This window comes from Pelophylax lessonae (genome assembly GCF_965119305.1).
Source record: "Pelophylax lessonae genome assembly, chromosome: 4".
Classification (NCBI taxonomy): Eukaryota; Metazoa; Chordata; class Amphibia; order Anura; family Ranidae; genus Pelophylax; species Pelophylax lessonae.
This window is the reverse complement of record NC_138771.1, coordinates 555,387,012-555,403,753: the sequence shown is the minus strand read 5'-3', so window position 1 is coordinate 555,403,753 and position 16,742 is coordinate 555,387,012. Positions and strand designations below refer to the sequence as shown.

Genomic DNA, 16,742 nt, shown 5'->3' with positions numbered 1-16,742 from the left:
TCTCCTCCAATGATCAGACTTGTCCTGACACACCTCCCTGCACAGACTCTCACTGGGAAGCTCAGTGTGCTGCTGCTTCTCCTCCCCCAGCTCTTATGCAGATAAGAATAGAGGGAATGTTGATCACTTAAAAAAAAAAAGAAAAAATTGTATTTATAATGTTTTTACCGTGTTTTGTTTTTTTTATCTATACACAAATGTTTTGCCTTTCATTTCAGTTTTAAACTGAATGAGTAAGCTCAGTGTGCTGCTGCTTCTCCTCCTCCAGCTCTTATGCAGTTGAGAATAGAGGGAATGTGATCACTTTAAAAAAAAAAGGAAAAAAAATATTTATAATGTTTTTACCTTGTTTTATTTTTTATTTTTTTGTCTTTATACAAATGTTTTGCCTTTCATTTCAGTTTTTAACTGAATGGGTAAGCTCAGTGTGCTGCTGCTTCCCCTCCCCCAGATATTATGCAGTTAAGAATAAAGGGAATATTGATCACTTTAAAAAAAAAGGGAAAATTTGTATTTATAATGTTTTTACCTTGTTTTGTTTTTGTTATACACAAATGTTTTGCCTTTCATTTCAGTTTGAAACTAATGGTTTGTTAGGGGATTGTTTACAATCACTTTAATGAACCAAAAGGGAGAAAATAAAGGACCTTACATACAGATCCTCAACAACAGAGCTTGTCCTGACCAATAAGAAATGTCTGTGATGGGGATAGAATGTGATGGGGATGGAAATGTTTGTGATGGGGATGTGAGTAGAGGATGGCTGTGATTGATCAGACTTGTCCCACAAGTTGCCATCAGTCCATGTTATTGGTGTGTGGAGTGTGGATTGCTGGGCTGTGGCAGTGGAAGGGTTAAGCAGTGCAGCCCCCCCCCCCCCTTCCAGCAGCCCAGGGGTTAATGTTGGCCCCATTCCCTCAATTGTCCATTGAGCAGTTCTTTTTAAAGAAGTGTCAGTTTGCATGTGCTGACTCCTCCCCTGGATCCTGGCTGGGGATCGAAGCTCCTGCAGGTCCACATTACAGACTGCCCAGGGAAGGGAGTAGGATCAGTCCCTACAGTCTGGGGGAACACATCTACCCATCCCCCTCTCCTAAAATAAGAAAGGATCCAGGACATAGGAGTCCCTGATCGGAGGTGTGGAGTGCCCTTCCTTCCTCCCCCCCTGGAAATCTGTGCCGAATCTTGCTGGAGCTTCCTGGGATCTGATCGCTGGGATCTGCAACTTTCAAGGAACTTCACCCCCCATCTTCCCATCCCCCTCCATGGACCGGGACTGATCCGGGGCTCAGGTCCCTGCATGGACCGAGTGTGATCGGACATACAAAGGAGGGCTGTGCGATCATTCCTGAGGACTGTGCAGGAAGTTCTGTAGGAGGAGGAGGAGGGGGACCTGGCTGTACATTGTAGTGGGGGGGATGGGGGCAGAGGCAGTCCGGTGGGGGGGCTGACACCCTGCATGCGCTGATCGGAGCGGGGGGGGGCCAGGATCCGGAACTTTTCTCCAACTTGGCGGACTATGAGCCTGTCCTGCTAGATCGGATCGGCTGTAGATCGGATCGTCTGTTCTCTTCCGGGCGGGGGGATTGTGATTCGGGGGTCGCCATGCCTCAGCTGAACAGCGGCGGGGGGGACGAGCTGGGGGCCAACGATGAGCTGATCCGCTTCAAGGATGAGGGCGAGCAGGAGGACAAGAGCCCCGGGGAGGGATCGGCCGAGGGGGATCTGGCCGATGTCAAATCATCGCTGGTCAATGAGTCCGAAAATCACAGCAGCGACTCCGACTCCGAGGTGAGAGCATTGTACGGGTCCTATCGTCTGATTACAAGTATGTAGAGGGGGGTCCAAACACCCCCCCCCCCACATTATATGTACCCCGATGTGTGATCTACAAACCCCCCCCCCCCCCTGCCATTATGTGTACCCTAGTGTGATTTACAGGACCCCTCTATTAAATATCCCTAATATAGAATGTGTGATCTAAACTCCCCCCCCATTATATGTACCCCAATGTGTGATCCACACCCCCCAATTATATGTACCCCAGCGAGATTTACAGAACCCCTCTATTAAATATTCCTAATATAGGATGTGTGATCTACAAACCTCCCCCAATTATGTGTACCCCCCAATGTGATCTACAACCCCCCCCCCCCTTTTATGTACCCCAGTGTTTGATCTACAACCGCCCCCACATATGTACCCCCTGTGTGATTTACAGAACCTCTCTATTAAATATCCCTAATATAGATGTGTGATCTACAATTCCCCCCCCCCATTATATGTACCCCCCTCTGTGATCTACAGGACCCCTCTATTATATATCTTTGTGTGATCCACAATCCCCCCCCCCTTCCAACTTTATGTACCCCAATTTGTGATCTACAACACCCCTCTATTGAATATCCCTATAATGATAGGGTGTGTGATCTTCAAACCCTTCCCCCCCCCCCTGTGATTTAGAGCACCCCCTGTCATGTGCAGGGGTTTTTGTGTACAGCTCCCTAATTCTATGTATTCCAGTCTTATCTACAGCTCACCTATTCTATGTACCCCAATGTGTCAAGTTCAGCTTCCCCATTCTAATGACCCTTTTGTGATCAACAGCGCCCCCCATATATGTACCATGCTATAAGGTATAGCGCACCTAAACTAAGCACCCCAATTCTGGTTACATGACTCTATGTGCTCTTGTTGAGATGTAAAACTCTTCTGATTCTGTGTGCTCCCTGGCCCAGAGTGATATGGAGGACACCCCAGTTCTGTGTAAAGGGCCATTGATCTGTGTACCCCAATGTGATGTGCAGATCCCAAATATAATGGAGCTTGGTGTAATGAGCCCCCCCCCCTATTCTATGTACCCCAGTGTAATGTGATGTGCCCCTGTATTGTGTGATGTGCAGTGCCCTAACTTTATGCAGCCTGGTATGATGTGTGGTACCCCAGTTTTCTATGGCCCAGCTCTATGCTCCCCTGTATGTGCTGTGCAGCTCATCTTATATAGTCTGTATCTTCTACAGCTACATAAACTCTGAATGCATACTGCTAAGCAGCAGCAAGTCCAGTATGTGATGTCCATCAGTCCCAACTCCATCCACATATGATATATAAGGGTCCCCATTATATGAACCTCAGTATGTCAGCTCCAGATCTTCACACCATGAAAATGTTCTTCAGCCTGCACCCCGATATGAAATCCAATATACAATCTGCAGAACCCCAAATATTGCTCCCCATGGGCTAATCCCATCCTTTAATGACCTAAACATGAATTCCTGGATGGTGGAGAACTCCCCGTATGTTTCCCAATCCTCCATGGGGGGGGGGCACAGTACAGGCTCCTGTAGTGAGATCCTCTGCCCAGTACAAAGCTATGCTAACCACTCTTTAGCCACCCACAACTTGGCCCAAAGTCTCCCTTCTGATTCATACAGCGAGGTGATCTCCAATCCTAGACTGACCGTTCTCACCAAACTTTGATTTTTCAGGTGGAGAGGCGCCCCCCTCCCAGAGAAAGCTTTGAGAAGCACCGGGATTACCTGTCAGAAGGTGAGTCGCTCTACACATCCTCCTCCATTCACATCTCTACTACACAATAAGATGTAGGGGTTATGCAGTTTAACGGAACTGCTACATTGTTGGTGTCACATGAACAAAAAATGGATTGCAAGCTCCTAAATCTAGTCTCCAGTGTCTAGATTTATTATTATATATTTGACTTGGTTTTCCTTACCTTATTTCTAGAACTGTATTGTATATGAAGTGTACAGTATAGTTCTAGACGTATAATTTATTATTATATGATTATCCAATGATAATAAGCCTGTGACTCATTGGAATTCAGTGTGTTTTCACCCAGTAACTTTAATAAATGAGAGCTGTGCCCAAACCTAAACCAGCCAATCAGAATGTCTCGTGTACTGTTTTGGCTGCACTGAATGGTTACAATGGGAATCTGGCTTTGGGCTCTGTTGTCCTTTTTGTTGTATTTATCACAAACTTCTAAAGTTGTCAAAGTTAAACCACCTCTGAATCCAGGAATGAAATTGAATGGATTTCCGCTTGCCCACCCTCTGATGTGATAGCTGAATTTGTTTTCTTCTCTTATTTTATTTTTTTCTGGTTGATCCTGCAAGCAATACACTTCCTGTGCCACCGTGACAACTGTATTGTATATAGGAGGAGCAGTGTTGTCATCCTAGGAAGGAAGTGTATCAGGACTATAGAACACCTCCCTGTCATAGCATTGGGGAGGTGTTTTGTAGTTAATGATAGCTGGGAACAATGCTAAATAACTCTGCAGAGAAACAGGACCGTATCTGCTAAGAAGGTTGCCGGCTGAATGGCTTCTTTAATAAAAAAAAAAAAATAAATATATATATATAAAATATTTTTTTTACTGATCTAACCAAATTCTTTCAGTTGTATATTTAACAAGCCAAAAGGGGCGAAAAGCAAACATGGGGCAATTGTTAAAGTTTGCATATACTTTAAGGGTTAACTGGCGATTGAGCTGATCTATTTTGTATGCTAGGGTTTGGAAATGCTGTTTATCAGAGTCGAGCGTATGATTTCAGAAGCTGCATTTTTGGAACAGTTTTAGCACATGCAGACATTTTGTCCTTTTAGTTCCTCTATCTCATGTTTTGTAGTCAGATTGGGCTTTACATAAATGCATGTCATGTAATTCTATAAATGGTTTATTTTCCGAAAATTGGCAGATCATTTTCACGATTGGAACTGTCAAAGTCTGAGGGCCCATTCACGCAATATGCGTTGGGCTGCGCTGGATGGCGTAATGCATAGACAAGGCAATCTGCATCTAGTCCTGTGTTCAGCTCACACCAATGCTCTGCAGTGATGTGCTCTGAAAAGTAGGATTCGCAAATGTTGGGTTTTCTATTTATTTTTGAGTGTAACCTGTTGCGATGCAATACATTGCAACCCACTTTGATGACTAAAGATGAATAAAATGTCACTTTGACATTTCAATAAAGTTGCAAAAAAAAATGGTAAACCGTGCACTACAGAACGCAGCCTCTCTTGTGAACCAGCCCATGATGCATGTTCTGAATTCCTATACTACCTCTGATTGGTTGTCAAAGCCTTGGTTTTGATCCAAGTTTTATGAAGTTGTAGCTTTTCTCTCTCTTTTTTTTTTTTTTTTTTTTTTTTATACTTTGTGAATGCAGCCAAACTGAAGGTTCTAGAGGCCTGTAGGCTTTGCTCTTGTGGAAGCAGCCATGCTGCCGGCACTGGTTCGCTGTTTAGTGGATGAGCGTAGCTTTCACTAGTTAGCAAAACAGTGTGTAATTGTCATCTTTCCTGTAATGCTACTTAATCTGTAAGTATATATGCAAGTCTTCTGTTTCCAGTATCTCATTCTATGGTAAGAATAATGTAACCTTCATGTTTCACGAGGGTGTAACGCAGCCAGCGCAGGGTGAGTCAGGGCTTTGGCATGCGTCTCCTAGTGGGGCCTTTTAAACCGGGAGCTGTGTTTTCGTAGGGGATGAGGCCATTCTGGAATGAATGACTTTGAGTTATTGTGGTAGTAAAGGATAATCAGCTGGACAGTTATGGCTGGAATACACGATAAGAAAATCGGCCGAAAATTTCCGTTCAGCGAGCGATCGGCCGATATTCTACTTGTTAATGTCCAGCCATCAATGAGCGATATCGATATTGAGAACGAAAAATACAGTTTGAAAAACACGAAAAATTCTATACGTTGGTGTTGAGGTCGTTCAGTTTAAATCTGTATAACCTCATCACGCACGAACACTGTTTCGATGGTCGGCGGGCAACGGTCGGGCGATATTCGGACCGTGTATGTTGGCAACGTTTTCGACCGACAAATACTTTTTCAAAAGTCGGTGGTCGAATGATCGGGCGATATTCTAATCTTGTATTCACACCATTACGGCTTGGGCACCATCAAGTTTGACAATCTGTATGTATGTGGAGCTGTGGCCAGTCAGCTATTGGTCAAGAGCACACACTCTATTTTACCTGGTAGGTAAGAAAAGGTTTTATGCAGTGCTCCTTACCTTTTTAAATATACCCAGTTCCTTAGAACTCCATCGAAGTGAGCCTGTCCATTAGATCTGCTTTGTTCTCATCACATTGTAACCAATTCCATCTACTTGTCGTCATTTCTACAGCCTCTACCTCATTTTGGGCATCTCCGTCTCTGGAGCTCGTAGGTACATGGCCCTCTGCTAGGGTCACCTGTTCTGTAAAGAACACATTCTTCTACTGACACTAATGCAGGGGTGTACAAACTAATATAGAATTTAGGAGCTAGTCTGTCCAATCCAGGAACCAAAAGGTTGTGTTGTGTTGTGTGTGTGTGTGTGTGTGTGTGTGTTTGTTTTTTTTTTTTTTTTTTTTTTCTTTTTTTTAGGCTCCGTTCACATCTAGGCGTTTTGGGGCGTTTTTGGGGAGTTTTTCTGCTCTAGGATCAGCTCTCAAAACGCCCAACAAGACCAATCCTATTCATTTCAATGGCCCCTGTTCACATCTGAGCGTTTTGACGCTGTAAGCAAAACGACCAACGCTCAAAAAAGTACATGAGCTTCTTTTTGGGCAGATTACAGGCGTTTTCCATTGGTTTCTATTCAATCTAAAAACGCCTACACAAAAAACGCCTGTAAATCGCGGTAAAAAAACGTGCGAAAACACTACGCTCAGGTGTGAATGTAGCCTTACACATTTGGTACCTCTTGTAATTTTTGAGGAACATTGGCTACCTGGCTCCTGGGATTTATGCAGCCCTGCCCAAGCAGGACTTAAGTGGGGTACACAAGAGAAGAAAATTGAATTAAAAAATTTGTACAGGGAATGATCAATTGATTTTCATGTACACAACTTTTGACATCCAATCCAGACTTTCCGAATGAAAACTTCTGTGAGGTCAAACTCCCAACACTTTCTCACATGTGAAAAGGACTATTTTCGTCTAATGTGTACGGTCTTTGCACAAGCAAAATCTTAATACAAGACTGCCAATGATCAGAAACCGTAAACAATAAGTCAAACAAAAAAAGCCTTTGTCTGAGAATGTGTGTACAGTTATCTATTATACAGGATTTAGATAGCAGCAACAGTTTGCGCAGTGCTTTACAACATGAGGGAAGATAGTACAGATATAATTAAATACAGGAGGAATCGGAAGGCCCTGCTTATTAGCTCTCACAATCTAAAGGCTTGTGCACAATATAAGAATCGGCCGAACATTTTCGTCCGAGGAACAATCGTACAATTTTCTGATCGTGTAAAATTTTTCTCGTACGGGAACAGAACGAACGTTTTTCGTATGGGGAAAAAGAAATCCGAAGCAAGACTGCATGATCAGAAACCATAAACAAAAGAACCTTTTGCCGTACGTTATTTGTTATTTCCTTACTCATTTCTTACTTGCTGTGAAACATGGAAAATCGGACGATCAAATTTTTTTTTTTTTTTTTTTTTTTTGGTATGTACCCAACTTAAGAGGGAGGGTCAGGTGATGCAAAAGGAAATGGTCATAGAGAATGATAGGAAAAGGGAAGGCTGTAATAAGCCCCCTTTTCGTCATGGGAGAGTGGTGGGGAAATAAGAAAGTTCTGTGAGGTAGATTTCCCTCCTTTTTTTTACCTCCGGTAAAAAAGGAGGGAGATTTAGTGATATCCTGAGGGAATAGCTGTAGTGGGCGTGGCTTTGCAGGTGTCAGTGAACCTATGGGAATAGGTTTAGGGTAGAAGCTTCTAGACCCCTCTAAGCCCCTATAAAAGGAGGGGCTCGCCTCAGAGGGGCTCATTCGCCTCAGAAGACTCAGCAGTGTGAGTTCCCCTCCCTTGTCGCGGCTGTTTTTTATGTGGTGGGTCACTTTTGCTATAGCAAATGGGGACGTTTTTTATATACTTGATTGGAAGTTATGGTTTTACCTGTAGGTTTATTTATCCGGCCTGAGCTGTGGTGGCTAGGCTGTTGAGAGTGTTTACGTTTATTACATATTTATTGACAATTTTAAAACCAATATTAAACGGCTGCTGCCAATAATTTTTCCAAATACAGATGTCTGCATGTTTATTTTAGTTAGTGTTAAGCATAAGAAATCCTGCCTACTGTCCCATGAGCTGATGGAGACAAAGTGCAGATGTTAGGTGGGGACAGAATAGACTTTTTTTGAAGAGAAGTTTTAAGGGATCGTCTAAAAACAAACCGTCATAGATAGTTGGACAGATTGAGGATAAGGAGTTCCATAGGATGGGAGAGGCTCTGGAAAAGTCCTGGAGGTGAGCATGGGAGGAGATGACACCGGAGCTAGGGAGCAGGAGGTCTTCGGAGGAACGAAGAGACTGATTTGGTTGATATTTTGAGACTAGGTTAGTGATGTAGCTGAGGGCCAAGTTGTGGATGGCTTTGGCCCCTTTCATATGGGCTTTCCAATCCGGTCCCCCTAACAGTTTTTCAGGCGGACCTGATCGGATGCTCCATGCACCCCTATGGAGCGGCGGATGTCAGCAGGGACCTCTCCGCTGACACCTGCTGATATCCGATCCGATCCTGTACATGAAATCCAGACGGATGGAAACCCTATTTTCCATCCGTCTGGACGATCGGATCAGATAAAAATGGACAGACTGTCCATTTTCATCCGATTCCCCCATAGAGGAGAGCGGGGCTTTGACAGCTCCCTTTCTGCAAAGTAAGCGGATACAGAGCTGTCATCTGCCTGCTCAGTGGGGATCAGCGGATCGATCCCTGCTAAGCAAAACTGAGTCCACCGGGCGCAGCGCCCGTGTCAGAGGGGCCTTTGTAAGTTGTTAGTATTTTGAATTCGTTGGGTGAGTGGAAGCCAATGGCGGGATTGACAGAAGGGTGGCAGACACTGAACGGATGGTAAGGTGGAGAAGTATTCCAGCAGCATTCATGATGGACTGAAGATAGCAAATGTAAAGGTAAGCCAATGAAGAGGGAGTTGCAGTAGTTGAGGCGAGAGATGTACAGGGAGCGAATTAAGCCTGGTACTCGATCAGAAAATCTGACAAAAAATACTGCTTTCGAGGCGATTGTACAATCACCTTATTGTTGGCACACAGTTTTTTGAGAGCCGATCACGACCGTTCGTCCGACATTATCTAAAGGGACAAACGCAAAAAAATTTCAGATCATACAGTTTTCATTTAATCAGTACAGTTTTCATCTGAAAATACAAAGCTATACATTATTTTTAGTAACCTCTTCTTCATTTTCAATATGAGAATCGCATGCAAAAAACAGCTGATAATTTGTCTGATAATCTTATCGTGTGTACTAGGCTTTAGAAGCTTAGTGGTGTCATTGGTTAGGAAGGGGCATATTTTTGGAGATGTTGAGGTGGCAATCTTTGGACAGTGATTGGATGTGGGGCCGAAAGAGGACTGTTTCCACCTGCTGTAAAACATCAAGGAAAACCGGACGATCGTTCATCTGATTTTTCTTTGTGTTTACTGGGCTTTAGAATATTGTGACAAATGTGTGTTCTGTCGAAATTGAAATGGGTCATCTTATGGGTGGCCAATAACTCTACAGGAAGCCTCCTCATTGCCTCTGTGCCTAATGGTAAATCTAGTCCTGACTGCTCCAACTTGAAGACTCCAGGCTTATTTAAGGCAGTCTGCTGCTATTGTATAGTATAACTTTATGGTTTACTCCTTTTTTTTATAAAGTAGAAGAAAAAGGTCAACAATTAACCAACTTAAAATATTGACACCCATTCCCCCCCCCCCCCCCCCCATTGCTCTGCTTTAATTTTTAAACCAAAAAATAATCTAAAAGCTTCTGTCATATTTATTATTTTTTCTATGGTTTCTTTCATGTGACCACAAAATTGCAGATCTCTGTGTAAATGAATAGGACCAATAAGTTAAAAGGGCTGAATTGCTTAGATCCGTGACGTCACACAGACGTCCATAGCTCTAGGTGTTGTTGGGAATTGAGAGAGTTCATGGCCACCAGCTGCACATTGACACCAAGGAGCTGGAGCTTTGACAGGTGAGCCTAAAATAAATGTCCATTGCTAAAACGTATGCAGGACAGCATTTTAAAGTTGGTCTATTGTTTAGCCTTCTACTTTAAAGCAGAGCTAAACTATCACAAAATAATAATTCTAGTTTTGTACAGCACTATGAAAGACAGACATTGCTTTTATATTTTTTGTTAAATACAGTTTTCACTTTCTTCCCATCATTTTCTCTCCTGATGCCATTTACATCTTGTAGGCTCTCTGTGGACATGGGTGCAAGCCATTTGGGGTATGAATGTCCAATTACTGTGACTGACAGAATCTGCCAGTTAACTATACTTTGATGAAAAACACAGTTGTTGTAGTCCCCAGCACGGGAGTGTGTATGAAAGGGTGACAACCCTGCAGCTGAACTGAGTAAGCGTTGTCACTGTAGGAAATGGAGTGCATGTGGGTAAACCTTGTATGGTTTAATTTTTAGACCTTACAGGAAGACCTGTAGCAACCTATCTGGTTTGTGTTTATTTGAGTCAGGTACACTCTAATTTTGATGTATAGAGCTGCATCTTGTATTGATTAGAACAGTGATCTTGTCGGTTTATGAAGATATTTACTTGTTTTTCCAATTCCTCTTGCAGCATTTAGGAGGCAGCAAGATGCATCTTTCTTCAAAAGCCCTCCCTATGCGGGTTACCCCTTCTTGATGATCCCTGACCTCGGAGGCCACTACTTGCCCAATGGTGCCCTCTCGCCTAGTGCCCGCACGGTAAGCATTTTCCAAGTCTGAGTCTTGTGACATTTGGAATCTTTGTATGTATCTGTATAGATAAATATAACAATACCATTATGACTATTCCCTTAATACAGTTGGATCTGAATCCTAACAGCTGGAGGAAAAAAGTCTGGCATGGGCATGCTAGCAATTTACTCTTCAGCTGTCAGTTCTCTAGTGTAGGTTAGAAAAATAAAACTCCTTTATGGCAAAAGTTCTGTTTTTTTTTTTTTTTTTTTTTTTTTTTTTTATTGTACACCTTGGATCATCGTGTAGATATTCAGCTGGGCATGTATAGGAGTGGCATATCATGTTTTGGGCACAAATGCTTTGCCAGTTTAAGATGCTCCTAAAAGGTCAGATCTTTTTTTTTAGGCATTGTTTAGGGTTTCTGAAAACCTTTTTCCACCACGGTATTTAGAATAAATGTCATCTCAGGCCCATAGGTAGGTTACCCTATTCAAAGAACCTGGTCATAAAATCATCCTCTGGTGTTGATCCTAAGGCACAGCGCTATAAGCTGTCCATACACTGATTTGAAATTCAGCTGGTACAGCAGGGACCGAACAAATTTTGTTCCATGTGTGGGCAGGAAAGTTGTACAGAAGTTGACCTACCGCTCTGCTTCTGTATAACCGCCTTTCTGGATTTTCCTTGCCCAACGAGCGCCGCAGGCTATAAGCGGCAGTGCATCAGTGTTTTCTCCCAGCTGTTAGAATACAATAGCTCAGCAGGGATGATTCTCCCCTCCACCTCAAATGTGTGTGGATTAGGAAATCAAATCTTTTGAACGAAAAAAAAAAAACCTCACTGATTGAATGAAAAAAGTCTCCACCATGGTCTGCCTTGGTCTTCCCCCAAGACTAATTCCGATTGCAGCATCTGGCTATATTTGATCCTCGCATCTTTCATTTGGTCACTATGGACAACACTGTCTCCTTTTATGTGCATTTGCTTAAAATGGGACCGGTTGTGGTGGATATTGCCCTTTATCCAAGGCTCCCATGCAGTGCTGGAGGCAGAATCCTGGAAGTATAGCCTGTTTAAGTGGCAGGTATATCTGAGAAGTGATTGCTTGTTTTAGGGATGGGTATAAAACTGAGCAGTGTGATGCAGAGGGGTGTCCTACTTCAGACCTATCACTGCTTATAAAAGCTGGACAAGACCATCCTCCTCCAGTGCTGGATGAGAGCATTGACTGTGACAGGTTCCCTTAGTTTATAAGGGCTGGTTCACACTTATGCGAGTGCGGGAAGGCTGCGAATTCGCAGCCTGATCCCGCATCGCACACGCACCCCCGGCAGTTCACACTGCCATATGCGATACGCTGGGGGTGTCAATGTAATCTCAACGACACCCCCAGTTTGATCGCATATTGCAGTGCGATCGTGCAGTTCGCACAGGATCGGACCGCACAAGTGTGAACCGCTGTGCGATCCGATCCTGATGCGGCTAGAAAAAAGGGTCCCTGTGCGTGTTTGGTGCGGCTGCGGTGCGAATTTAGCCATACTAACTGTATGGCTAGACTCACACCGCACAGCCGATCGCATGTAATGTCGGAGCAGTGCGCTCCGACATTACATGCGAACCCCGCACACGCACAAGTGTGAACCGGGGCTAAAACTTGAGTTTTTTTTTATTTTTTTTTTTTCAGCTTTTTTTTTTTTTTATGATTCAGAATTTTGCAGGCATACATTTATTTTATATCTGCAGAAGAACCCTGTAAGAGAAGATGTTGAATAACTTTCTAACAGGTGAATCAAGTCTTTGCTCTCTTGAGGAGCTATGAGCACTACGGCTATCCAGTACTTGGTTATGGGTTATGTTGGTTAGCGAGTCGTCTGCTGGACGCTGTGCTTCTAGCTGCTGGCGGCTACTTTTGCTACAAAACACAGCAGTCCGGAGAGTAAAAACACCGTACCCGCTAGGGAAATGCTAACCTACATACCTAGAGTATCTGATAGTGGTGATGGCCCTAGCTGTGCAAGGAACTAAAGACTTGACTCACTTGTTGCAGAGGTAAGCAGGGCTTTTTTTTTCTTAGAATAGGTGCAGGAACTCAACCATGAGACGCGCATGCCAAACGGCACTACATAGTAGGTGTGGCCAAATTTTACTAATAGTGGGAGGGTCTCAAAGGTGTATTAAATACCAGGAGTGCATTATGTCTAGAATTCAGGGGTGCGTTACACACAGTGCAGAGTTTAGGGGGTGAGCTACATACAGAGTGCAGAGCTCAGGGGGTGTGCTATGTACAGAGTGCAGAGTTCAGGGGGTGCGCTACACACAGGGTTATCTACTAAAACTGGAGAGTTCAAAATCTGGTGCAACTGCATAGAAACTAATTGGCTTCCAGGTTTTATTGCTAAGGCCCCTTTCACACATGCGGACTGTTCCAATCCGCGTGTCAGTTTTTTTAGGCGGATCTGAACGGATGCCCCATGCATCTCTATGGGGCAGCGGATGTCAGCGGAGACATGTCCGTCAAATCCGGATGGAAACCCTATTTTCCATCCGTCTGGCGGCTGGGATCAAATGAGAATGGACAGGCGGTCTTTTCTCATCCGATTCCCACATAGAGGCAGAGTTGTATAAAGTACTTGAAACCCATACTTGAGTAGAAGTGGAAGTGCTCGATCAAAAAGTGACTTGAGTAGAAGTACTAAAGTATTCAACATTTTTTGTACTTGAGTAGCAAAATTAAAAAAAAAAAAAAACTACTTGCAATACTTAAGTACTGAAAGTAAAAGTACAAGTACTGTGTTATGTAGTTATTCAAGAAAGAAGTCAAAAGTTTGAACATCATATTGTTTTTTATTATTTCAAATGCAGCTTTTATTTATACATACAGTAGCATTTATTTTCGTATGCGCTGATAATACACATGTTTTGAGCTTCATGAAACCTGCCATCTACTGTTCTGGCAGTGGTAATTTTTATAATTGTAACGAGTAACTATGCAGCACAAAAAAAAAATATTGGAGTAGAAGTATTGAAAAAATGTAGTGAAGTAAAAGTGGAAGTAGGAGACAAAAATTCTACTCCAAGAAAGTACAGATACCGCCTTTCCGTACTTAAGTACAGTAGTGAAGTAGTTCTACTTAGTTACTATACATCTCTGCATAGAGGACAGCGGGGACCTGACAGCTCTGTCTCTACACAGAGCGGAGACAGAGCTGCCATCCACTTGCTCAGTGGGGGATCAGCGGATCGATTCCCGCTGAGAAAAATGTTATAAGTTGTTTGGCTACCAAGCACAGCTGCAGCAAATTCTGATTGCACCAGTTTTAGTAAATCTACCCCGTAGAGTACAAAATTGGTTAACACAGTGCAGAGTTCAGGGATGTACTATGTACAGAGTGCAGCGTTCAAGGGTATGCTGCATACAAAGTGTAGAGTTTAGGTGTGCGCTACACACAGGGTACAGAGCTTAGCCCTCCTTTTACAGCTGCTTACCTTTTGCATTCCACATCTCCCGTTAACCCTCTTTAGCACTGACCATCTGCACCCAACCTTTTCCTCCACTGCCCTCATCTTCTCCCTCACTCCTTAAAAGCTCCACCTTCTGCCATGTGTCTTACTTGTTGCGTATTAAGCTGAAGCACCCATCAAGCTGCAGTACCTCCCCACATACTATAGGGGGCTCTGTCTCGTAGAGATCATCCAGCAGTTGCACCAGCAACTGGGCACTAGGGAAAATGGAGATCAAAGGCTGCAGCCTACCACGTGCTGTACATCTCTTGTCCCTGTCCTGCACTGGGATCTGCTCAGGAGATCTGATCCGTGGGAGATAAACTTTCACTCGTAAACACAGAAGCAGGGCTTCTGTGTTTACAAGTGATGGTTGGAGCATAGAGCCTTAGGCTGGCCATACATGTTCCTAATTTCTTACAATTTTCTGTCCAATTTTCTTGAAATTTACCTTCAAGTATGTAGTACAAAGGCCTGCCTAATTAGATACAAGTGAATGTGTTTTTTTTTTTTAGCTTTGACCTCATATTATGTGGTTTGTGGTAGATCTACCAGAAAATTGTACAACAAAAGTTGAACATGTATGGCCAGCTTTAGCCAGAGGTGGTGGAACGGAGTGGCACCTAGTTCCTGCTGGAAAAGTATTCATCTTCTCTTACAGGATTCCCCTGCCTGACATTTTTCGTCTTTGTAACAGCGTCCTAACTAGAAGATAGACAAAAGTATTTTTTGCTGGACAGCATAAAACGAGTGATGTGCATGTCCTGTGTTCCTGTGTCTTCCATTGTGAAAGTGTGATTTGTAGTACTGGAGCCCCTGACATCCAGCATTCCTTTCCTGTTTGTTTCTGGCAGTTGTGTTTTCTACTGTATACACTGCAGTACATTATTATTATAATTTTATGTATCCATTATCTCATTGTTGCTTTCAAATCCTGTGATGCAATTTTACTACTCAAGTGTGTCCAATGTGTTCATATTTGTTCTGTCAAACCTTTTGTGTGCCTTGTTTGCAGACAAGGTGCAGAATGTGGTCCCTTTATATAGAGTTATAATGGCACTTTTCACATTCCTAATCTGGTGGTGGAAAACGGATTGGTAAATCGGTGTGTGAAAGTGTGGCCAGCATTTTAGTTAGTGTATTAATGAACATTTTTTTTTTAGGGGTATGTATGTATGTATATGTATGTATATAATAAATATGTATATGTATGTATATAATAAATATATATATATATATATATTAGTGTGAGACATAGCGCCCCAAACCTTGTGTACTTCTTATTGTTGCTGGACCTTTTTTTTTTGTCTCTTGCATTTTTTGCAGTGCAATCTGGAAACGAAATCTATTGCTCTGATATTCCCACTTTCAGGGTGGCTACACTTCCATGCAGGGTCTCCCTGGAGCCACCCTGATGCACACCTATCCAGCCAGGGCTATGAACATTCAGGAGGAGTGACCAACTGAAACTTCTAGATCAGGCAGGCATGCATATTATGTGCTGGGTACACAGGAGGCCACCTGATATTTAATGGACATGCATTATAGCCTGGGAACAAGAAATCATGGGACATGTAAATTACAAAGCAGGAGGTCATGTGATACAACAGTGGATACTCCCCAATCTGGATGTTTAGGGAAGTGCTGAAAAAATTTTGAGTGAGCAATAAAAGGTCTTTGGCCCAAAATGCTAATAAATTGCCTGGTAATAGTAACATGGAGCTAAAAGGGAGAATGCATTATACAGCGACTGAGTGTGTAGTACCATTTTTTTTTTTTTATTATCCTTGATTTTTAACAATCTCTATTTTTTTAAAATGAGCACCGCAGAGCTATTGGACAACTAAAAAGTAAATAACTTGTTCTGTGCGGTGGTTTTTTATTTAATTTATGTGTGTGTGTGTGTGTGTGTGTGTGTGTGTGTGTGTGTGTGTGTGTATATATATATATATATATATATATATATATATATATATATATATATATATATATATATATATATATATATATATATATATATATATATATATATATATATACATACATAAAAAATACTTAACTCTCAAAATGGCAGCCTCCAGTGTGTATGATACACATTACGCATCACATTCCAGCATGAAAATTTGGCTTTAAATTCATGCAGCTTGTTTCATCCTGCATAAGTGTGCTTTGACTGAGATACATTGATTGGAGGCTGTGTGCCCACTTTAAGGCCGGCAGCATGAACGAGCTGTTCCTCTCCCCAAACAGACATGGCTTTGTTACTTTTTTTTTTTTCTTGGATTTGTGTGCTCTTGTCTTAATGGAGAGTTATGGGAGTAGAGCAAATATGAAGGCGAGATTGGTGTGCAATAAAGTTTATTATATCTCCCCTGCTTTTTTTTTTTTTTTTTTTTTTTTTTTTTTTTTCTCTATATTCTTTGCACTTCATATTTGCAAAACCTTGGTATCCCTTAAAACTACTTTTTATTGTTGGTCTTATGGCAGATTATGATGTTTATTTGTGAA

At 42.5% G+C, this 16,742-nt stretch overlaps 1 protein-coding gene across 1 annotated transcript in view; it reads left to right on the top strand.

Annotated features, from left to right (window-relative positions):
* Window positions 1-1,453: 1,453 nt before the first annotated feature.
* TCF7L1 (transcription factor 7 like 1) overlaps window positions 1,454-16,742 on the top strand; it is an 85,779-nt gene continuing 70,490 nt past the window's right edge. The window contains exons 1-3 of the mRNA XM_082255089.1: window positions 1,454-1,791; window positions 3,489-3,549; window positions 10,630-10,757. Of these exons, the coding sequence (XP_082111215.1) occupies window positions 1,606-1,791; window positions 3,489-3,549; window positions 10,630-10,757 (375 nt within the window). The 5' untranslated portion in view covers window positions 1,454-1,605. The remainder of the gene's footprint in view (window positions 1,792-3,488; window positions 3,550-10,629; window positions 10,758-16,742) is intronic.